This window comes from Sciurus vulgaris (assembly GCF_902686455.1).
Source record: "Sciurus vulgaris genome assembly, chromosome: 5".
Taxonomy (NCBI): Eukaryota; Metazoa; Chordata; class Mammalia; order Rodentia; family Sciuridae; genus Sciurus; species Sciurus vulgaris.
In genome coordinates, this window is record NC_136465.1 from 71,180,666 (window position 1) to 71,204,677 (window position 24,012).

Here is a 24,012-nt window from a genome sequence, read left to right on the forward strand (position 1 = left end):
AAATTCCCAAATTCTTGTGCAGAAAAACAAATATATAATTATCTATTTACATATCAAAGTTAAGAGTAATGAACTAGACTGATGTGCATTAACAGATATGAGAAATAATCTTGGATGTAAAAAGAATATTGCAAATATGCATACATTTCTCAAAATAATACTGTATATTGTATATATAGATATGTATGTAGTAAAAACTATAAAACTATAAAAATATAAACAAGAAGGCATTATAGAAGAAGGCATTATAGAAGAGTAAGGAAGAAGAGTGCAAAGGGATGGAGTAAACACTTCAGTTGTATCTGTAATGTTTCATGTTTTTTAAAAATAAGATGCAAAGATGAAAAAAATGGAGCAAGTATTAAAATGTCAAATCTGGTAGGCATACAGGTAGGTATCTGCAAATTTATCTGCTGCATTTTGCTTTTGAAATATTTCATTAAAAAGATATTTAAAATAATCCCTGCCCCCTATACCTCTGATAGCTAACTATTTAATGCCTGCTTCAGTCCATTCCAGCATCAAGGACCTAATAATTTGCAAGACAGCACATTCTATTTATGATCATCTGTAATTGTTAGAAGTACATTCACCCAACACTGAACCAAAATCTGCCTTCCCACTACTTCTACTGGCTGATCTTCATTATTCTCTTTTGAACACAGAACAATTTGAATCACTTTTATTAAACAACTCTATAAACACCCCCAAATAAGTATGAACACCTCATTAGGTTTTCTTCTCTAGGTTAAACATATACTATTCCTTCAATTACTCCTCACACAGCAATACTTCCAGGTTTTCTCTATATGGGAACATCTTTAACTAATGAGAATCTGCTGGATGCCTTCAGGCTAGTAACTGTGGGTTAAGAAATAGAAATAGAGTCCAGATATCATCAGACAGCACTGACTGGACCAGCACCACTAAATTCAGTTTTGTGGCAGAGGCATGAAACTGCTTATCTAATGTGCACAGTCAATTAAAACTCCCAGGACTTTTCAAGCCAGACTTCTTACAGCTTACTGAATTTGTACAACTAATTTATAAACCTAATCTGTAGACTTATTGCAGTGTAGCTTTACTTGATACAGTAATTTAAAAAGTAAAAATTAAATAATAAAATAAAATATCCATACTTCAGGTTGACAGATTTTATCAACATGCAGCTCAGTGAATATATGGATGAATGTATACTTGTATTTAAATGATAGAAATAAATGCATATGCTTTGATCTATTGCAACAATCATTCCAGATCATTGAGTCTGACATTAAAGGGATATGCATTAAGCAATTATTTATTTCACAAAAAACACAGGTTTTCACTGAGGACAAATTATACATACCAACTTTATGTTTTAGAACTTTATGTGCTGTCTCAATTTTTTTTTACAATGTACATCTGTTCCTTTTATAACTAAGAAAAATAGTTATAAAAAGATAGTATTTGTTTTGACCTACTTACAACCTTCCAAGGTCTTTCTGATTGCTGATTCACTTACAAAACAAATAATCTACCCCTTCTAATTTTGAATCTTTTATAGGAATGATAAGCATTTTCATCCAAGTTCCTGATAAAAATGTTGAAGAAGAAAGCATGCATGCCATTCAAGTTACTCTTTGCATGACTTCTACTAATCTTTCTCTTTGTACTATCACATGACATACATTGTCTTCAATATAAAAATTTTTTTCAACTACTTAATAAAAATCAATCTAGACTATCTAAGGGGCTTTCCAAATTATCACTATGGCAATCCTTATTAATTTGGCATTAATGAATTCATACCATTTTTTAAAAGTAAAAATGTGTTTAATATACATCCCTCTAAGGCCAAGTTCCATGAGATATGATGACTAGAATCCACTCTAAAAACTCAGGACATTCACGTGTCACTATATTTCAGGCACAGATTAAAATGAATCTTGGTTTGAAAATTTACTTAAGTGTCTCTTAGATATTATAAATAAACTGTGTTCTAACAGCCTGGAGTGTGGCCATCAGCAGGCAATGATAAATTGCTTGGTTACTGGATCAGATAGAGCAAACATCTCTGCTAGAGGCAGAGCTGGGCAGGTGGTTAAAGCTCTACATCCCCACAGAAGGGTTTATTTACTTTAGTGCCCAGGATGAAGGCACACAAGAAATGTGGACACTCACAGACTATGTCTTTGGTGTTCCAGAAAGGCTAGAGTTGAGTTTCAGGGCCTCTTGAACGTCGATTAAACCTGCAAGGAAAGACACAGGACTACTCTAAATTCTTCACAGCCCTACCAACCTGTGTCTAAACCCACAATTACTTCTGAAATTTCTCAAAGACATTTCAAAATTACCCTCCATCTTCGGGACCAGAGTGCCAAAAAAAGCTAAATTGTGTATGCCACATGCTCTGCACTGGAGTAGGAATGTCTTCATGTTCTGCAATGATGGTTACCTAGGTTTAGATCAGTGGTCCTCCTTTCTGGATGAACATCAAAAACACCTGTAGACCTTTTAAAAGCTAAAAATTTCAAAACTCAGAGGATCTGATTCGCTGGATCTGGGATAAGTAACAGGCATTTCTAATTGCTAAAGAGCTCCACAGAGACTGATACGCAGTCAGTTTTGAGGATATCAATATACACATTCTTAAGGAGACAGCAACTTTCATGGATCTTATTTCCTAGCTGCCTTTTACTTGACAACCCTGCATCAATCTCATCATCTCCCCCATTCATTCTTACATATGTACTGTTGAAGTGAATCACAGAAAATTTCCCATCATTTACACTAGAAATTCACATACTCCAACCTCAGTGAACCCGTCAACACTGATGGAAATCCCATGGTTCCCAAGTTAGCTCTTTCTCATTTCCCACAGTCACCATTTCAAATCTCTCCTTTCCCTTTTTCTTTCCCTCTTATCCACACCTCCCTAACACTTCATTCAATGCAGGTGATTTCACTTCTTGTCTCACAATGGAAACTGAAGGGACAAGGCTCTAACCTAGCTCCTCTCATCCTCTATCTCTACTTGCCATCAATCTAACTGGACAGACACCCTCTCTACCATCTTTATAATATATGTTCTCTGAATTCCATTCTGTCATGCCTCTTTGGGAGTCTTAATCTTTCAATTACCTTTCTCCCTTTTCTCATGTCTCTAAACTCTCCTTCTCTATACAAGGCTCAGATCTCACTCATTAAATTAAAAAACAACAACATTTTTCTTATGAACTTTCCCTCTCTCCTCACGTGTCATCCCTCTTCGCTGCCATGCTTCTTAAAAGAGTTGCTGACATGTGTTTGTACATACAATATAGCATCTATCAAAGCTTTGATCAAGGTTACCAAAGGTCTTTATGTTGCAAAACCCAAAGGACATTTTCAATATTTATCTTTCTTGGCATCTCTTCAATATGGGACCTTGCAGATGATGTCTATTTGCATAAACCACTTTGTTCATTCAGCTTCTACAACTCCACATTCTTTTGGTTTTCTTCTACCTTCTGTGGTTGATAGTTCTCCCTTTCTTCCTTACGTTTTCTCTTTCTCTATTCATTCCTTCCAGAGTTTGGTTATTTTTTATTAATCTATACACATTCCTTAGTCATCTTATTCATCCCTATAGTTTCTATTTCCCCATATTTTCTTTTTTAAATTTATTTATTTTAATTAAAAATCATAAATTTACATAGGGCAATATTGTTTGATTCATTCTGTTATTTTTTCCCTTTCCCCCCACCGCTCCCATCCCTCTTTTCCCTCTATACAGTCCTTCCTTCCTCCATTCTTACCACCCTCCTTATCCCTAACCCTAAACCTAACCCTAACCCTAACGCTAACCCCTCATACCCCCCCATTATATGTCCTCATCTGCTTATCAGCGAGATCATTCGTCCTTTAGTTCTTTGAGATTGGCTTATCTCACTTAGCATGATATTCTCCAATTTCATCCATTTGCCTGCAAATGCCATAATTTTATCATTCTTCATGGCGGAGTAATATTCCATTGTATATATAGGCCACAGTTTCTTTATCCATTCATCAACTGAAGGGCATCTACGATGGTTCCACAATCTGGCTATTGTGAATTGAGCAGCTATGAACATTGATGTGGCTGTATCTCTGTAGTATGCTGATTTTAAGTCCTTTGGGTATAGGCCAAGGAGTGGGAGAGCTGGGTCAAATGGTGGTTCCATTCCAAGCTTTCTGAGGAATCTCCATACTGCTTTCCAGAGTGGCTGCACTCATTTGCAACCCCACCAGCAATGTATGAGTGTACCTTTTTTCCCCACATCCTCGCCAACACCTGTTGTTGCTCGTATTCTTGATAATCGCCATTCTAATTGGGGTGAGATGGAATCTTAGGGTAGTTTTGATTTGCATTTCTCTGATTACTAGAGATGTTGAACATTTTTTTATATATCTGATGATTGCTTGTACATCTTCTTCTGTGAAGTGTCCGCTCATTACCTTAGCCCATTTGTTGATTGGATTATTTGTATTTTTGGAGTAGAGTTTTTTGAGTTCTTTATAGATTCTGGAAATTAGCGCTCTATCTGAAGTATGAGTGGCAAAGATATTCTCCCACTCTGTAGGCTCTCTCTTCACATTACTGATAGCTTCCTTTGCTGAGAGAAAGCTTTTTAGTTTGAATCTATCCCAGTGGTTGATTCTAGCTTTTATTTCTTGTGCTATGGGAGTCCTGTTAAGGAAGTCTGATCCTAAGCCAACAAGTTCAAGGTTTGGACCTACTTTTTCTTCTATAAGATGCAGGGTCTCTGGTCTGATTTCAAGGTCCTTGATCCATTGTGAGTTGATTTTTGTGCAGGGTGAGAGATAGGGATTTAGTTTCATTCTGTTGCATATGGATTTCCAATTTTCCCAGCACCATTTGTTGAAGAGGCTATCTTTTCTCCATTGCATGTTTTTGGCCCCTTTGTCTAGTATGAGAAAATTGTATTTATTTGGATTTGTGTCCGTGTCCTCTATTCTGTACCATTGATCTACCTGTCTATTTTGGTACCAATACCATGCCGTTTTTGTCACTATTGCTTTGTAATAGAGTTGAAGATCTGGTATTGCGATACACCCTGCTTCACTCTTTCTACTGAGGATTGCTTTAGCTATTCTGGGTTTCTTATTCTTCCAGATGAATTTCATAATTGCTTGCTCTATTTCTGTAAGGTACATCATTGGGATTTTAATTGGAATTGCATTGACTCTGTATAGCACTTTAGGTAGTATGGCCATTTTGACAATATTAATTCTGCCTGTCCAAGAACATGGGAGATCTTTCCATCTTCTAAGGTGTTCTTTAATTTCTTTCTTTAGTGTTCTGTAGTTCTCATTGTAGAGGTCTTTCACCTCTTTTGTTAGATTGATTCCCAAGTATTTTATTTTTTTTTTTTGATGCTATTGTGAATGGGGTAGTTTTCCTAACTTCTCTTTCTGAAGATTCATCACTTATGTATAAAAATGCATTGGATTTATGAGCATTGATCTTGTAACCTGCTTCTTTACTGAATGCACTTATGAGTTCTAAGAGTTTTCTGGTGGAATTTCCAGGTTCCTCTAAATATATAATCATGTCATCAGTGAACAGGGATAGTTTGAGTTCCTCTTTTCCAATTCGTATCCCTTTGATTTCTTTGGTTTGTCTAATAGCTCTGGCTAGAGTCTCAAGAACGATATTGAATAGAAGTGGTGAAAGAGGGCATCCCTGCCTTGTTCCAGTTTTTAGGGGAAATGCTTTCAGTTTTTCACCATTTAGAATGATATTGGCCATGGGCTTAGTGTAGATGACCTTTACAATGTTAAGGAATGTTCCCACTACCCCAATTTTCTCTAGTGTTTTGAGCATGAAGGGATGCTGTATTTTATCGAATGCTTTTTCTGCATCTATTGAAATAATCATGTGATTCTTAACTTTTAGTCTGTTGATATGGTGAATGACATTTATTGATTTCTGGATGTTGAACCAGCCTTGCATCCCTGGGATAAAACCCACTTGATCGTGGTGCACTATTTTTTTTAATATATTTTTGTATGCAATTTGTTAAAATTTTGTTGAGAATTTTTGCATCAATGTTCATTAAGGATATTGGTCTGAAATTTTCTTTCCTTGATGTGTCTCTGTCTGGTTCAGGTATCAGGGTGATATTGGCTTCATAGAATGAGTTTGGGAGGGTTCCCTCCTCTTCTATTTTATGGAATACTTTGAGAAGTATTGGAATGAGCTCTTCTTTAAAGGTTTTGTAGAACTCTGCTGAGAACCCATCTGGTCCCGGACTTTTCTTTGTTGGTAGGCTTTTGATGACCTCTTCTATTTCATTGCTTGAAATTGATTTATTTAAGTTGTGTATGTCCTCCTCATTCAGTTTAGGTAATTCATACGTCTCTAGAAACTTGTTGATGTCTTCGAGGTTTTCTGTTTTGTTGGAGTATAGATTTTCAAAATAGCTTCTAATTATGTTTTGTATTTCACTCGTGTCTGTTGTGATATTTCCTTGTTCATTCCGAATTTTAGTAATTTGAGTTTTCTCCCTCTTTCTCTTTGTTAGTGTGGCTAAGGGTTTATCAATTTTGTTTATTTTTTCAAAGAACCAACTATTTATTTTGTTAATTTTTCCGATTGTTTCTTTTGTTTCAATTTCGTTGATTTTGGCTCTGATTTTAACTATTTCCTGTCTTCTACTACTTTTGGTGTTGGTCTGCTCTTCTTTTTCTAGGGCTTTGAGCTGTAGTGTTAAGTCGTTTATTTGTTGATTTCTACTTCTTTTGTTGAATGCGCCCCATAAAATAAATCTTCCTCTAAGTACTGCTTTCATAGTGTCCCAGAGATTTTGATATGATGTGTCTTTGTTCTCGTTTACTTCTAAGAATTTTTTTATTTCCCTCCTGATGTCTTCTGTTATCCATTCATCATTAATAGTGTATTATTTAATCTCCAGGTATTGGAGAAGTTTCTGTTTTTTATTCTGTCATTTATTTCTAATTTCAATCCATTATGGCCTGACAGAATACAAGGTAGTATCTCTATCTTCTTGTATTTGCTAACAGTAGCTTTGTGGTATAAGACATGCTCTATTTTAGAGAAGGATCCATGTGCTGCTGAGAAGAAAGTGTATTCGTTCTTTGTTGGACGGTATATTCTATATAAGTCGGTTAAGTCTAAATTGTTGATTGTGTTATTGAGATCTATGGTTTCTTTATTCAATTTTTGTTTGGATGATCTATCCAGTAGTGAGAGAGGTGTGTTAAACTTGCCTAATATTATTGTGTTGTGGTCTACTTGATTTCTGCAATTGAGAAGGATTTGTTTGACGTACATGGATGAGCCAATGTTTGCGGCATAGATATTTATGATTGTTATGTCTTGCTGATTTATGCTTCCCTTAAGCAGTATGTAATGTCCTTCTTTATCCCTTCTGACTAGTTTTGGCTTGAAGTCCACATTATCTGAAATGAGGATGGATACTCCAGCTTTTTTGCTGTGTCCGTGTGCATGGTATGTTTTCTCCCATCCTTTCACCTTTAGTCTGTGGGTATCTCTTTCTATGAGATGAGTCTCTTGCAGGCAGCATATTGTTGGATTTTTCTTTTTAATCCATCTGCCAGTCTATGTCTTTTGATTGATGAGTTCAGGCCATTAACATTCAGGGTTATTATTGTGATATGATTTGTATTCCCACTCGTTTGACTCATTTTTGTTTTTTGACATGATTTGGTTTCCCCTTTATTTGGCTATTCCTTTAGGCTAGTTCCTCCCGTTGCTGATTTGCATTGTTGTTTTTCATCTCTTCCTCATGGAATATTTTGCTGAGAATGTTCTGCAATGCTGGCTTTCTTTTTGTAAATTCCTTTAGCTTTTGTTTATCATGGAAGTATCTTATTTCATCGTCAAATCTGAAAGTAAGTTTTGCTGGGTATAAGATTCTTGGTTGGCATCCAAATGTTTTTCCAGGCCCTTCTAGCTTTTAGGGTCTGGATTGAAAAATCTGCTGATATTCTTATTGGTTTCCCCCTGAATGTAATTTGATTCTTTTCTCTTGCAGCCTTTAAAATTCTGTCTTTATTTTGTATGTTAGGTATTTTCATAATAATGAGCCTTGGTGTGGGTCTGTTATATATTTGTATATTTGGAGTCCTATAAGCCTCTTGTACTTGGTTTTCCATTTCATTCTTCAGATTTGGGAAATTTTCTGATATTGTTTCATTGAATAGATTGTTCATTCCTTTGGTTTGTTTCTCTAAGCCTTCCTCAATCCCAATAATTCTTAAATTTGGCCTTTTCATGATATCCCATAATTCTTGTAGATTCTGTTCATGATTTCTTACCATCTTCTCTGTTTGGTCAACTTTGTTTTCAAGATTAAATATTTTGTCTTCAATATCTGAGGTTCTGTCTTTCAGGTGTTCTATCCTATTGGTTATGCTTTCTATGGAGTTTTTAACTTGGTTTATTGTTTCCTTCATTTCAAGGATTTCTGTTTGTTTTTTTTTCAATATCTCTAACTCTTTATTGAAATGATCTCTTGCTTCTTGTATTTGCTCCTTTAACTGTTGATTGGTGCGATCATTTAATGCCTGCATTTGCTCTTTCATCTCCTCCTTCAATGCCTGCATTTGCTCTTTCATCTCCTCGTTTGCTTCCCTGATTGTTTTAATTGTGTACATTCTGAACTCCCTTTCTGACATTTCTTCTGCTGTGCTGTCACTGGGTTTTATTGATATAGTATCTAGGTTTGTTTGGGACATTTTCTTCCCTTGTTTTCTCATATTGATCAGATGTCAGTGGGACTTTGTGATTTTGCAGAATTCTTCTATTGGCTTATAGTGTCCCTGTAGATTTCCAGTGTATCACCTTCCTGCCTTCAATAGCCTGAAGTCTTGGAGTAACTTGATAATGCAGGGCTTCCAAGAAAAGCTGCCCCTAGCCTGCTTCTGGTTCCAGGACTTGGAGCTGGCTCTGTGTGGAAAGGCTCTCACTGGGGGACCTGCTCTGAGAAGCTAGCCTGGAAAGGCGCTTCCTGCCAGAGGGGGCTGGACTGCAGGCTGCTTGGGGAAGTCCCTGGCTGCCCTGTCCTGGTCCCTGAAGCAAACTGCGGGCAGGAACTCGCCACCCTGGTTCAGGGACTTGAAGCTTGGTTCTGTGCAGAAAGGCTCTCACTGGGGGTCCTGCTCCGAGATGCTGGAGAATCTGGCCCTGTGGGAGGAGCCCACCGCCAGAGTGCGCAGGGCTGCCTGGGGAAGACTCTAGCTGCCCTGCTCTATTCTAATAAGCCACCTGAATCTGGGCCTGCTACCCGGGCAGTGCTTCACCAGGTAGGGGAGACTCACCCCGTGGCTCTATTTTAGTCCGAGTCTCTCAATGCCTCCCCTTCTTGAATCCTGGGTTCTGGAGCGATTGGAGATGCAGTCACCCTCTAGTCCGCCATCTTGGATCGCCACCCCCCCCCCATATTTTCTAACAACTCTAAAGTTTCTGTCTTTAAACTACTTGCCTGAGCTCTTGACTTGTGTATCAAATGTTGTACATCAAACACTATGGCACTGTCCCCCATTGTCCCTATAAAGACCTAGGCCTGTTCCTACCCATATCCCTTAGTTAACTAAAACAAACAGTCCAGAAATGTGGGAGTAACCTTTTCTGTATCCTTTATGTATCACCTGGCACACATTAATTCAAGCATCAAGGCCCCCCATTTTACATACTCAGTGTGTGAAAAATGTCCCCTTTGTTCTTACATAGCAGATATCACTTTGGTTCAGGCCATCCAGTGTGTCTCAATTTAATTACTGAAATAATTTTCTAACTTGATATTCATGCTTCAAACTGATCCTTTAAGAGTTTCTCAGCCTTGACATTATTGATATTTTGGGTTCAATAACCCTTTATTGTGGGAAACAGTCCTGTGTATTGTAGGATGTTTAGCATTCCTGGTCTCTACCCAGTAGATGACAATAGCACCTTCCAGTCTACCACAAAACAATCAAAAATGCCTCTAGTCATTACCAAATGTCTCCTAGTAGTCAAAATTACTTCAGTTGAGAATCACTGCTTCAAAACTTTCCCCATGGTATGGCTTGATGAATTATTTTTCTAAAATGCAAAACAGATCCATCACCCTCTTGCTTAAAGTATTACGAGGGTTTTCTACCATTCCAAGAAAAGAAAACCCAAACCCGTTAGTTTAGCTTATAAAGCCCTGCATGGTCTGGCACCTGCTAACTCTCTGGATCAACTGAATTCAACTAAAGTTACTGAATAAAATCATATAACCACACAGTGGTTCCACTATGAACTCCTGCATGCTCTACCTGTTGACTACCTTTCTAGCCTCCTCTCTCACCGTTCATCCTAATTTTCTACTCTATTTGAAATTCTCTCAATTTTCTATATTCTGTCTTATATCCAAACTTTGGCCCATGCTGCTTCCAACACTTGGGATGCCCTTTCTCGATTCTACCTGTGTCTAGCTTAACTGACACCTACCTTAGAAGATGTTACCTAACAGCCCCCACTCCATAACTCATACCCTGCTTTTGTTGGCAAGGTGGATAGAAACCCTCACTTTGGTGCCCAAGATACCCTGTGCTCATCTCTATATTTCTGGGTAGCAGAGGCCTGCCTTGTCATCTAACTTATAGTTCTGTACACAATTATATCTCAAGTTCCTACAATAGTGCTTGTCACAAAACAGGTGCTTAAAAATATATTTGTTGGAAGAAGGGAGAGAAGAAAGACAGACCCAAGTGGCATGTAAACTGAACCCTGATGGACTCATGTGGGCCTGACTGTGAGTCATAAGTTACATGATAATGAGATTGACTAAGTTATTTTAATTCTGCAGGGAGATGTCAGCATGACAGGCTGCCCTTGCAGTGAGACCTAGTATTTTCGCAATGTCACAGGAGGTGACAAGTTAATTTACCATCACGGATTTGTATAGGCTGACAATACAAAATAATCATGGAGGACATCACCACATATGACTGTTTGCAGTGAAATTCTTGGTATCAAATGTTTTAGGGATTCAGTGGTACGTTTTTTGTTTTGTTTTTGTTTTTTACTAGTAGGCTTTAATTGAAAACTCAAATTATGAAGGAAATCATTATCAACTCAACTTCAGAGGTCTGATTAAAAATACTGAATCAAGTTTTCATCAACCAATTTCAGAAAAACATAGTCAATGAGAGACTAAAATCAAAGGGGTCAAAGTCTTTTTTCTATCTTCCTCTATAAAGAGAATCCTCCAAAAAAGAACCAAATGAAACGTTCCAAAGTCAGTTGGACTCCATTATTGTCAGAAATAAAAATTGATTTGGTACAAAGATTCAAAACTAAAAGAAACACAAGCTGAGCATAGCTTATTTTACTATAAATAACTCTGAGAACAATACCTGGGACCTACTCGGCCACATTTAACTAATCACTTAGAACCAAGAAAGGATTATATGTACTATTACCAAACAAAAGACAGTTTAAATCTCAAGTGTATGGAAATGAAATGTTATAATCTTGAATTTGCTTTGAAACACTTCATCAACAACAATAATGTAAAAGGAAATAGACTATGTGTGGTAAATCTTGATAAATGTTGAATCAGGATGATGAATACATAGGTTTCCTTATATTAGACTCTACTTTTATGTTTGAAATGTTTCTGAAAGAAAATTCAAAGTCAGAGTAAAAATATTAGAAACTAATCTCATCTACAAATGTTAATTAAAAGATTTCAGAGAACCACTTATTTTAAGTAATATTTGTTATAAAACTACAGCACAAAAGGTTAACATGGACAATATTTCCAAGTTTTCTGTAATGGCTTTATTTTTAGGTTTAGGATGCACTGAGCAATTTAACAGGTCATTTCTAACTTAAAGCTAGTATTGCACTGAAATTTTAAACCTATATAAATCCTAAGCTAAGCAATAATTTTGAAGGTATGTTTTAAAGTGCTCTATAAATCAAAACATGCAAATTACTACAGGCAATATAGTGTAATTATTATTTTTTAAAAGTCAACTATGATGGAAGATTTGAACCTACTTTTTCTTCTAAATTAGGTCAGGGTCTATGGTCTAATTCTGAGGTCCTTGATCCATTTGAGTTGAGTTTTGTGCAAGGTGAGAGACAGGGGTTTAGTTTCATTTTGCTGCATATGGATTTCCAGTTTTCCCAGCACCATTTGTTGAAGAGGCTATCTTTTCTCCATTGAATGTTTTTGGCACCTTTGTCTAGTATGAGATAACTGTATTTATGTGGGTTTATCTCTGTGTTCTCTATTCTGTATCATTGGTCTACCTGTCTATTTTGGTGCCAATACCATGCAGTTTTTGTTTCTATTGCTCTGTAGTATAGTTGAAGGTCTGGTATTGCAACACCACCTGCTTTGCTCTTCCTGCTAAGGATTGCTTTAGCTATTCTGGGTCTCTTATTCTTCCAAATGAATTTCATGATTGTTTTCTCTATTTCTATGAGGTATGTCATTGGAATTTTAATTGGAATTGCATTGAATTTGTATAGCACTTTTGGTAGTATGGGCATTTTGACAATATTAATTCTGCCTATCCAAGAACATGGGAGATTGTTCCATCTTCTAAGGTTTTCTTTAATTTCTTTCTTTAGTGTTCTGTAGTTCTTGTTGTAGAGGTCTTTCACCTCTTTTGTTATTTTGATTCCAAAGTATTTTTTTTTGAGAATATTGTGAATGGGGTAGTTTTCCCAATTTATCTTTCAGAGGATTCATCACTTATGAATAAGAATGCATTAGATTTATGAGTGTTGATTTTATATCTTGCTATTTTACTGAATTCATTTATGAGTTCTAGAAGTTTTCTGGTGGAATTTTTTGGCTCCTCTAAATATAAAATCATGACATCAGAAAATGACATGACTCTCAAAGCACAAGAAATAACAGCAGGAATCAATAATTGGGATAGATTCAAACTAAAAAGCTTCTTCTCAGCAGAGGAAACAATCAACAATGTGAAGAGAGAGCCTACAGAGTGGGAGAAAATCTTTTAGCCACCCACACTTCAGATAGAGCACTAATCTCCAGAATCTATAAAGAACTCAAAATACACCAAGAATACAAATAACCCAATCGATAAATGGGCTAAGGAAATGAACAGACACTTCATAGAAGATCTACAAGCAATCAACAGATACATGAAAAAATATTCAACATCTCTAGTAATAAGAGAAATGCAAATCAAAACTACCCTAAAATTTTATCTCACCCCAATTAGAATGTCTATTATCAAGAATACAAGCAACAATAGGTGTTGGTGAGGATGTGGGGAAAAAGGTATACTCATACATTGCTGGTGGGGTTGCAAATTAGTGCAGCCACTCTGGAAAGCAGTATGGGGATTCCTTAGAAAACTTGGACTGGAACCACATTTGACCCAGCTCTCCCACTCCTTGGCCTATACCTGAAGGACTTAAAATGATCATACTACAGAGATACAGCCACAACAATGTTTACAGCAGCTCAATTCACAATAGCTAGATTGTGGAACCAACATAGATGCCCTTCAATAGATGAATGGCTAAAGAAACTGTGGTATATATACTCAATGGCTGATAAGTGGATGATGACATAACAGGGGGTGGGACAGAGGCAAGAATGAAGGAAGGATGGATTGTATAGAGGAAAGTGAGGGGTGGGAAACGATGGGGGGAAGGAAAAATAATAGAATGAGACAAACATCATTACCCTATGTACATGTATGATTATGCAAATGGTGTGATTCTACTTCCTGTACAACCAAAGAAACAAAAGTTGTACCCCGTTTGTATAAAATGAATCAAAATTTTTAAAAAAGGTCAACTATGTTTCCAATTCAACATAAAAGACTGAGTCAAACAAAATCCTATCAACAAAGTTAACCAGCTCCTGAGACTTATAATATCCATTTCAGTCAAGATGCACAGCTTTAAACCCTGGAGGGAGAAAAAAGCTTCTCCACATTATAATGCCTGGGATTCACTTGCAGAGCAGCTCTTTTTGACTCCCCAGGAAGGCTAAAGAAGCAGGCTGAGGGGCCAGATAGAAATATGCCAAGAATAAAACAGCATATCTACACCACTAAAAATCAATACAATTAAACACCGGTGTTTAACTATCTCTAAGACTACTGAAGTTTTATAGATAAGAAGGTTCAGACGAGAGATCATCTTACCTGCAAAAGAATTCCCATAGGTCTAAATTTTGAATTCTCTGAATTCGTTTAATTCGATTACGATCCATTGTTTTCCCAAAGAGACTGGCAACTTCATTATATTCATGTGTTTGATTGTGCAGAGAAATAAGCTGGAAACAGAAGAGTACATGGTTTTATTGGGCTCCCTTCTAATTTCTTCAATAGGATGGATAGTCAGTCCTGGTCTTACCTGATATGGTACTTCTGTATTCACATTCTCCCAGTGTGGTGGCATAGGGATAGCCTCATTTTCACAGATATAACTTTAAACAGCAAAAGATAAAACAAAATATAATTAGTTGATTATAATTACTGTTAGTGATTTAGCCTTTTCTTCAAAGCTAAATTTTCATGTTCACGTAATTATGACAAATGCAGTAAGGGTATTTACAAATATTTATTGAATGCTTACTGTGTGCTGTTTTGCAGGTGCTAAATAGTGAACTTTGATGAAAAATATCCAACCTTAAACACCAACAAAATTTTAAAAGTAATTGTATAGTTGTCTTGTTTTCTTTAAAATTTCCAAAATTTCTTTAAAATGTAAGGAAGATTAAAGAAATTTCTAAGGTAAAATTAAACCCTGAGGAAAAAAAAAAGCCCAAGCTCTTATTTATACTGCCTACTGAATAACAGTGAAACTCTACCAGCCATTTATGTACTCCAAGATCTGAGTCAAAGCTAAAATGTTCTCTTTCACAGTCCACATTAATTCACTTACTGAAGTCAGTCAGAAATCTTTTTAAAACTTAAGTGTCTAAGCCACTGGATGTGAACAAAGAAAGACAGCGATGATGGGAGGTTTAATAGCAAAAGTTAACACTCTAATCCTCTCTAGTGATTGAAAATGGAAAAAATTAGTAAGTTTTAAACCTATCCTTAGTTTACTTTTTCAAACTCACTTTAAGAAAAAACAACATGATTAAAAATGACTGGGCATAAAGTAGAATATGGTGGGAAGTTTCCCTCACACTCTAGTCCTTGTTCTATCCAGTTCTTTCTTCTTGCCCCAACTCCCAAGTAATCATTGTTTTTAATTGCTCATTCTTTTGGAACTTCTTTAGGTAAATATAAGCCAAGTTGTTCTTTCACACAAATGGCAGCATAAAGCATACATTTTCTGCATCTTTTTTCCCCCACTTAATCTGTTCTTACTGAGATCTTTCCATATCAACACATAAAACGTATCCTCATTCCCAGTGTCTACAATGGAGTTTGGCACATGGTAGACACTCAATAAATACTGGTCGAATGAATAAACACATTCTATTTTAAGATGCACAGAATTTCACTGTATGGATGTGTGTGGGGGGGGGGGGGCGGGGGGGTTATTTACCCAGACTCCTACTGATGTTACTTAGCTTGTCTTTCACTTTTTGCTACTGTATTAAGAACACCACAAAGAACAAGTTTGTCCATTTATCACTTTACATGTTCATTAGTTTATCTGTAGAATAACATTCTGAAATTGAATTTCTGGTCAAAGTATATATTTATTCATGATTTTGACAGATACTGCACAAATGCCATCTTATTAACATTCTCACCAGAAATGAAGAGAATGCCTATTTCCAAAAACCTCTCAAAAAAGGTGTGATATTAAGCTTTCAATTTTGTCAAACTGATAGGTTTTTTTGTTTTTAAAAACCCTGATACTGATTCGTATTTCTCTTTTGCAGCTGTGTAGTGTTCAAATTCTTTGCCCATGTTGGTCTTACAGAATCCTAAAATAACTTCGAAATAGCCCTTCCACTATAATAATGAGTAAAACAATTTCCCATTTTTTTGTTTGCCTAATGTATCTTTTAGCTATTGCAAAATTTATAGCCCATGGCCTTAATTAATGCCTTGTCAACAGGAAGCATGAATTATTTGCTTTGCCTGAAATAAATGTTTAATACAGTCTGCAATGAACAAACATTTCTATGGCAGCACCTACTGACCTTCATCACTCTATTTTTCTTCCTTAATTAATCCTTCCCTTTTATTCTTATCTTGCATGCTGTCCTCCATTCTGTTTAATTCTCTCCCTCTTCTGCCATTAGTCTATTGTTTGTACAGTCTGGGACAGAACAGTATTTGACCCCAACTTGTGCTTCTTACCCCCATCAAAGGCATACCAGATAAAACAATACACAATAACATTTTCCATTATTATGTCTCATTTTTCTCCAAGATTACATGCTCTTTGAAGATAAGCAATGCCTTTTTGTATTCCTGGTACTAAAGAATGTGACTATGATGTAACTAACAGAAAAAATATTCTTTATATTCCATAGATGTATTAGCACATTTATCATATAAATACTTGAATAACCTAAATGATAATACAAAATTATAAGTTAAAAAATCAAAAAATAAACTGATAGAACTTAAAATATTTATTCCTTTGCTCTAATTCTTTCAATTTCTTTCTGTTGCTCAAATCCTTTCAAAAGATCTCCTTGGGGGCTGGGGAGATAGCTCAGTTGGTAGAGTGCTTGCCTTGCAAGCACAAGGCTCTGGGTTCAGTACCCAGCACTGAAAAAAAAGGATCTCCTTGGAAGAAACAAAAGGGCATTCCCTACAATTCACAAACTACCCCTGTTTTTTTTTTTTTTTTTTGTTTGTTTGTTTCATTTTAAATTCTTTGAACAAAAAGAATTTCAATATTTGCTTAAGGAATCATTCCAAAAAAATAGAAGATGTGCTCTAAGAGTTTTTTCCCTTTGACTCTCTATTCATATGAATAACAAATATTTATTCTGGCATTTATACCTCTTTTTTTCAGACTATGTACAGCTAGAGAGAGTAAAAAGAAAATCTGCAGCCCAGATACAGGGAACCATTCTGTTGCCCCATTGTACAAGCATTTTCCTTAGGTTTCCTTTAGTTGCTGCAGACTTGAAATTACTTCTAGGAGTTGCTCAGTGGAGATCAGTGGAGATACAAAGTGGGCAATTACCTGGGACTTAGGGCTCAAATAATTGAATGGTTCTGTTGAGAGTATTTTCAGTTAAAATTCAAACTTACCTCATTATATTATTTTAAGAGTATATTACAGAGGCCATAAGACATTTTGGAACTACCACACACACTAGTCTCAAGAACTGAAAACAATAAATATACAAGAAAAAGGGAAAAGAAAAAAACGGTGACAGAAGATGATTTGCTATTTTATCAACAAATGAGACTTACTATTTAAAAGGTCAATTTAATATTTAAAAAGTCATTAAATGACCCACTAAAACACAGTCTATTTGTTTCTCCATCAAATGGCAAAATACCCTTTCTGTCCCTATTCTCTTTACAATACCTGAAAGCACTGATAGAAAAAGGAGCCCTTTTTATTAAGCGCTGTTTTCCAGTGGTGAGATTCATTTGCTTCATTTCTGTACACAAAGACAAAGATATTAGATAAGCCACAGAAACATACTGTACTATAAAATATCATCAAGATTAGTAGCCACACTACATGATCATCAGGAATCATGGAGATTTGGGAGCAGCTGACAAGCAGAGTATATTAGGATACTTTACCATGCATCTATATATCTTGTCACAAAGGTGCTCTTCAGGAGAGCACAGCTTCATTGCATGATCTAAGCTCACACATAAAGTTGCTAATTTTATACACTGCTCAGTATTGCAGGGTCTATTACTTTCTGTATTGCACTTAGGTTACACTGATAATAAAACACAAGAGTTCTAAGCTTAGCAAAGTTAAGAGTACTAGAAAGAGAAAGAAATTATCATACTAAACCTTCTGTTTGGCTTATTAAGTGGAAAAATATACTTTGATTTATTTCTCCAAGAATTTTGGAAATGAGAAAAGAGATACATTACCATCATAAAACTTGCACAACTCACAGAATTTCAAAAATTTGTACATTTCTTGCCTTCTCTTTAAATTGTATACCTAAACCAAAAAAAATAGAAAGCCTGGCGAGACCCAACACATACTTATATAACCATTTCTAGCGATAAAAGACTATCTAATAACTAGAGGTATCATTTTCTTCTTTCATTTATATCTCAGCCTTTGAAATATTTACCAGATCCATATTTTCATTCCCACGTAAGTCTTAATACAAGATTCTAGCCAGGTTATCTTGTCTACTTGACAGCATTCCATTCCTAAACAAAGAGATTCACCAACCCAGGCAAATGCTAGTGTAAAGTGTCTTTTGGCTTTCTGTATTCTCCTAAACTCAGCATATGCTAGCATTATGACTGTTCAAGGGAAAAAGCAAGATAATTGCAGCACATGGTACAAAACCTGTGGTGCCACTTTCTTAAACCATCTCATATTGAGTCTACTTTTCTCAGTTTACAGAGAGAAGCTGAGTTGACTAGTGGCAGAAAGGTTGGGGCTTATAAATTTGAAAATAGTATATATGAAGTACTAATTACATCTTTGAAACAGTATCACTATATAGAGAGTTGGGAAACTTGAGTTATTAGCATATATAACTCCTATTCTTTGATAAAGATATTAATTTTTTGTGATACTGGGGATTGAACCCAGGGGTAGTCTACCACTGAGCTACATCTCCAGCCCTTTTTATTTTTTGAGATAGGGTATCACTAAATTGCCTAGGTTGGCCTTGAATTTGAGATCCTCCTGCCTCAGTTGCTGGGATTACATTACCACCATACCAGGCAAGATCTTTTTTGATAAATTGAATTTTTGGACAGGAAGCTTTCAAAATACGTAGTTTACTAGCAAATATTCTTTTAGAATTAATGTGGTCTGCTGAATTGTCAATGCTTTAATAAACTTAATCCTCTTCATGAAGTCTGAAGCCTGGGTATATCATTCTATTTTAGTACTGCTTCAAAAAAAGCTCTACAAATGTTTACCAGACACTGCTTGCTTATACAGCAGCAGAAAGACAAATGTCAGAATCCCCTAAAAGGAAGCCTATTTGCCTTATGTCATTAAAAAGAAGTTATCATTAGTCAGGATTAGGAATCTAAGTTTTAACTCTTACTAATGAAAAAAAAAGCAAGAAAAACAATTCAGGTGGGACAGTAATTATTAGATATTTGCTTGCATCAACCTCTCCCTGGTCAAAACTCCTTCACCATTTCTAGATGTTGGCTCATCCAAAAGAATTTCAAAGGTTTTAGCACCCTGCCCAACCACAGTGCACTACTAACATAGAAAGACACTGCTCCCAGAAATTGGGAAAGAAGAAACAGATGACCAAGCTGTACAGCAATCAAAACATACTTTTGTTAAGAAAGCCTCCCCATCCAGGTCTTGTTTGCCCTTAAGCATTAAATAGTGGGTGCTAGCAGCTTGAAATGTAAGGGGCTTTTTAAAAATTATTGGTTCTTTTTAGTTACACATGACAGAATTCCTTTTAACACAATTATAAAAGCACAGAATAGATCTTGTTCTAATTCAGTACCCCGTACCTCATATTCTCCTTTCCCCCCGACCCCCTGCTCCTTTCCCTCTATTGATCTTTCTGACTTCAACAGGTTTTTCATGGTTTACCTAAAAACATGACAACAAATCAAGGATGAAATCAAAAGTGTGACTGATTTACAGATTAGCTGGCTAATCTATGAAAGAACTAATTAAATCAGAAATGGCAGAAGGCAATGTCCATTAAAGAACTAGTGTTCTGGCCAAGACACCAAGAGAAGGGTCATTCAGCTAAACTTTGGTCTTGAAACTATGACCAGTCACTTATGACTTTCTCATTTAACATCTGTTTGATCTTTAAAATTAAATAGTTCCTAACTGTTTCAAACTTATTTCCAGATAGATTGGATGATGAATAAAACAAGAGCTATAAGCTGGGAATGGTGGCATTTACCGGTAGTCCTAACTATTCAGGAGGCTAAGGTAGGAGGATCATTAAGCCCAGGGCTTGAGGCCAGTCCGGGCAATACAGCAAGACCTCCAACTCAAAAACAAACAAACAAATCCAAAAATCTATAAAATATTCTATGTTTTTTAGAAAACAAGTAATACATGAACTCAACATACATGAAAATCTTCACAAACATTTACAAACATGCCTTTTTAAAGGCAATGTTGCTCAAGAAGATTTAAAATCTTGAATATTTATGGAGTGATTTTCATGTGTAACAAAAAAGATTTACTTCACTGTTTCACTATTTGTAAATGTAACAACTAATCCTGATCTTCAGAGCTGTAGATTGTACTCTGTCAGTATATTAAAAACATAACTAGTAAGGAAAAAAACATACCTGCAAAGTCTATCTTGTAGCTGAATTTGGAAGTAGTAAAAGAAATGGAGCCACAAGGGTTTGTTCTGAAGCTCTTTTCAATATCTTCACTGCTAACTGAACACTGAATGTTGGTATCCGGCTTTAAGACAAATCAGAAAGTTTCATTTATCAGTTGTTCATATTAGCAAGTTGGCCAGAAAAGTGATACTGTGATCACAGCAACAGAAAATGGAAGAATGAGGGAAACTTACTAACCATCTGTTCTCGCTCCCAACTCACAGGGAAGATCTCAACTAAGTCCTCACACTGAAAATGGTTTAAAGATTTCCAGCAAAGAAACAACTAGTTATGGTCCCCTTCAACACCTGGGTATAGTTCCTTTATAAAAATTATTACACTCTTCACAAATTATTCCAATAATTACACTTTCTAAATGGCTCAAATTTTAAGTCTTTAAACAGCTTAGTGAGGCAAAATAAGACACACACACATGCAGGCTTTTAGGTACAGGTTCAAATCTCAGTTAATTCCTCTGTGACTTTGAACACGTTGTGTTAACTTTCCTGAGTTTCACTTTCTTGACTAGAAGATAAGAGTTTTAACATCTCCTTTAGGGTTGTGAGAATAAGAGAAAAAATATGTATATGGCACCTAACATAATACTGGCACACAGAAGGTGTTTAACGTGAACTTGCTCTTCCCTTTCCCTGTCTCTGTCTACCAAGTCAAGCGTGGAGTTGGCTCAGATGTATGCATATCATGAAATTCTAATAACACTGAGTCTCTGAACATACAGCAAACATACTGTCTCTTCTAAATAAAATATTGTGAAACTTGGGAGCAATAAATGGAAAAGAACTGGAAGAGTTTCTAAGTTTTATTTAAGACATTTGATTTCCTTAATGTTTGATTTATTTGAAGTTATGCATTCATGCTCATTTATACATCAGCAAGATGATGCTATAAGTGAATCTAAACCCCTTCTGCTAAAATTCAAGGGTGGGAAATACCTGAAACATATGCCACTTCCCACATTCTGCCAGGTAAAACCAGCCCCACTGGGTATCTGACGTGTCCATGTCATCCATTTCACTATCCGTCGTTTTGGATAAGAACTCTTCTGCTTTGTGAAACATCTCCTGAAAAGCCAGGAAGAAGTGGAAGAAGAAATAATTCTATTAATAAACAATGTCCTTTTCATGGATCATTTTACTTCTTAACAAAGAACAGTATTTCAATGCCTTTCCCAGAGTGGCACTTTAAAACAGCATTCTATCTTGCATACTGACTCTGAAGAAAAGCATTTTAAAACGTTGTATATTACTGCTTAACAAATCAGGCAAATAATCATCATCTGAGGCGAGATATAACAGTGTCCACTGAATCCTCTAAATAAGCTATATCAACATTTATGAACGCCTCAGTTTTTCAGTATAGCCCCAAGATATTTTTATTTTCTCATATGTTTATATATTGTCAAAAGGATCCATACCATCACAACTACTTAAGACCCAGTACATCTGATTTTTGTTTTAAACGCTCATGACTTTATTTAATGGCATGGAAAGGTGTTCCTAAGATATGGAGTTGGATACAAAAGAAGGTTATAAAATGCAGAAATAGTATGATCCAATTTTAACAAAAATATGTCTATTTATCCACATGAAGTCATGCATATGTGTATATGCACACATACACAGATAAATATAACTTGTCATAGTTTTTGCAAGTGTTAAGATGATGATGATGATGATGATGATATAACAGCTCTTACATTGCTCTTCCTATCTACCAAGTACTGTTCTAAGAATTGTGAAGATGATAACTCATTTAGGCCTAACAACAACCTGTATAAGATAGGTACTCTTAGTATAATGAGGAAACTGAGGCACAGAGGTAATGCCATGGGAAAGCCAAGATTCAAACTGAGGCAGTCTGGCTCCAGGGTCTGTGCACTTATCTACCATGTAATATTGCCTTATACTTCATTATGAATGATTTAATAAAATTAATTATACCAATCAATTCATGTATACATTATTATAAAGGTTTTAAATATCTTTGGGTGGATATTGTGATGAAGAAGAAACTACTAGAGAGGGGACAAAGAGGCTGGTCAAAAAAGCTTAAACTATCTGGAATTTGGCTTTCTATTCTCATTTTATGAGGATTTATAAAATATTACTTTAAATTTGCAAACTAATACAGGAAAACATTCTCCTTTAAAAAATCAAAACACTCAAAATAAAGATAAAGACTTATTTGACCACCAACTCTATTCCTGGTACCTTCTTACCCCTATCTTCAGGCTCACCAAATGCTATCAATTTACTATGTATTTTTCAGATCTGTGTGAGGGCACTGTGTATGATCATAGATACATATGCAAACATATACAGTTATTACTGATTTGTTAAAAACTTGATTTCTTGTATCTTTGATTTTTTTCTACAAACATATACTACAGGATAAACTGAGAAATACTTGGTTTTAATTTCATATATCAAATGTCCATCCTGTTTCTATAAGTTGTACAATCCAAGGTAACTTTCCCTTATTTGTCTAGGCCACAGTTTCCTCTTTGCAAAGCACAAAATTCAAAGCTCCTTCCTCATTAGGTGGATGTTAGAATGACAATGATAATGCAATAAAGTACCAAGTACAGTACCTGAGCTCAGTGAAGGGGGCTCTTTAGTTTTGATTTTTTATTCATGTTTGAAAACTCTCTCCAAGGAATGCCTTATGATTATTTCCTGGTTTTTATTCCTTCATGTTTTAAAGTTGATTGGCTGCTAAGAAAGATAAAATACAAGACCCTAGGATCAAGAGCTTCAGGTTTAGAGCTCACTATTTTCCTTAAATATTTTAACCAGACAATAAAGACAATGATTTAAAATTTAAGATAAACCGTACATTAACTACTCTTTTTTTGTTTTCTAGTGATAGGGTTAGAACCCAGGAACTCCAGCACACAAGGCAAGTGCTCTACTACTGAGTTACTCCCCTAGCTTCATCCAGTTAACTATTTACAATTCCTGGTTCTTCCTTCTAGTTCAAATCATTTGGCCATTTCACTATGAGAGAGGGAAAGAAAGTAAGAGTGACCTAAATTTAGTTTTTTTTTTTCTTCTGAAAAGAATCAGAAAATTTGGAAAGATAAGCGTGAAGCTAATAGTTAAGAAGCTAATATTTGGTTTAAGAATTCTATATTTTCTCTATTAGAAAAGGGAATGGAATATAGAACATTATCCTTTATATGGCATACAATGTCAGTGTTTTGGTACATAACATTGTACCTATGCTCACTTTAGTCTAGGTTAAAACTGGAAGTGTTTTAACAAGTCATGTGCAATGCTGCATGCCTACAGTTCCAAATACTCAAGAGGCTGGAGGACCACTTGAGACCATGAGTTTGAGGCTAGTCTGGGCAACATAGTAAGACTCCTTCTTACACACACAAAATAAATGAATGAATACATAAAAAAGGAGTGTGAACAAAATTCTTTCTGAACTCCCTGTCACAAATTTACACTACTTCTTTCTTCCACAACCCAAACTGCAAGAGAAGTCATTATTTTCCAATTAAAGTCAAGAAAAAAAGCAAAGCCGAGAATAATACAATTA

At 35.7% G+C, this 24,012-nt stretch overlaps 1 protein-coding gene across 5 annotated transcripts in view; it reads right to left on the reverse strand.

Moving 5' to 3' along the window:
• The window catches only part of PARP11 (poly(ADP-ribose) polymerase family member 11), a 54,743-nt gene that overhangs the window by 5,748 nt on the left and 24,983 nt on the right, over positions 1-24,012 (reverse strand). The window contains exons 2-7 of one of the 5 annotated variants that reach the window (XM_079142010.1): positions 23,057-23,177; positions 21,399-21,527; positions 20,407-20,527; positions 17,495-17,570; positions 14,390-14,462; positions 14,179-14,309 (exon numbers count right to left, since the gene is read on the reverse strand). In XM_079142010.1, coding sequence (XP_078998136.1) covers positions 14,179-14,309; positions 14,390-14,462; positions 17,495-17,570; positions 20,407-20,527; positions 21,399-21,524 — 527 coding nt within the window. In that variant the 5' untranslated portion in view covers positions 21,525-21,527; positions 23,057-23,177. Of the gene's footprint in view, positions 1-14,178; positions 14,310-14,389; positions 14,463-17,494; positions 17,571-18,024; positions 18,098-20,406; positions 20,528-21,398; positions 21,528-23,056; positions 23,181-24,012 lie in introns of those variants that run through there. The other 4 variants (XM_079142009.1, XM_079142008.1, XM_079142011.1 and 1 more) reach the window with 4 other exon arrangements.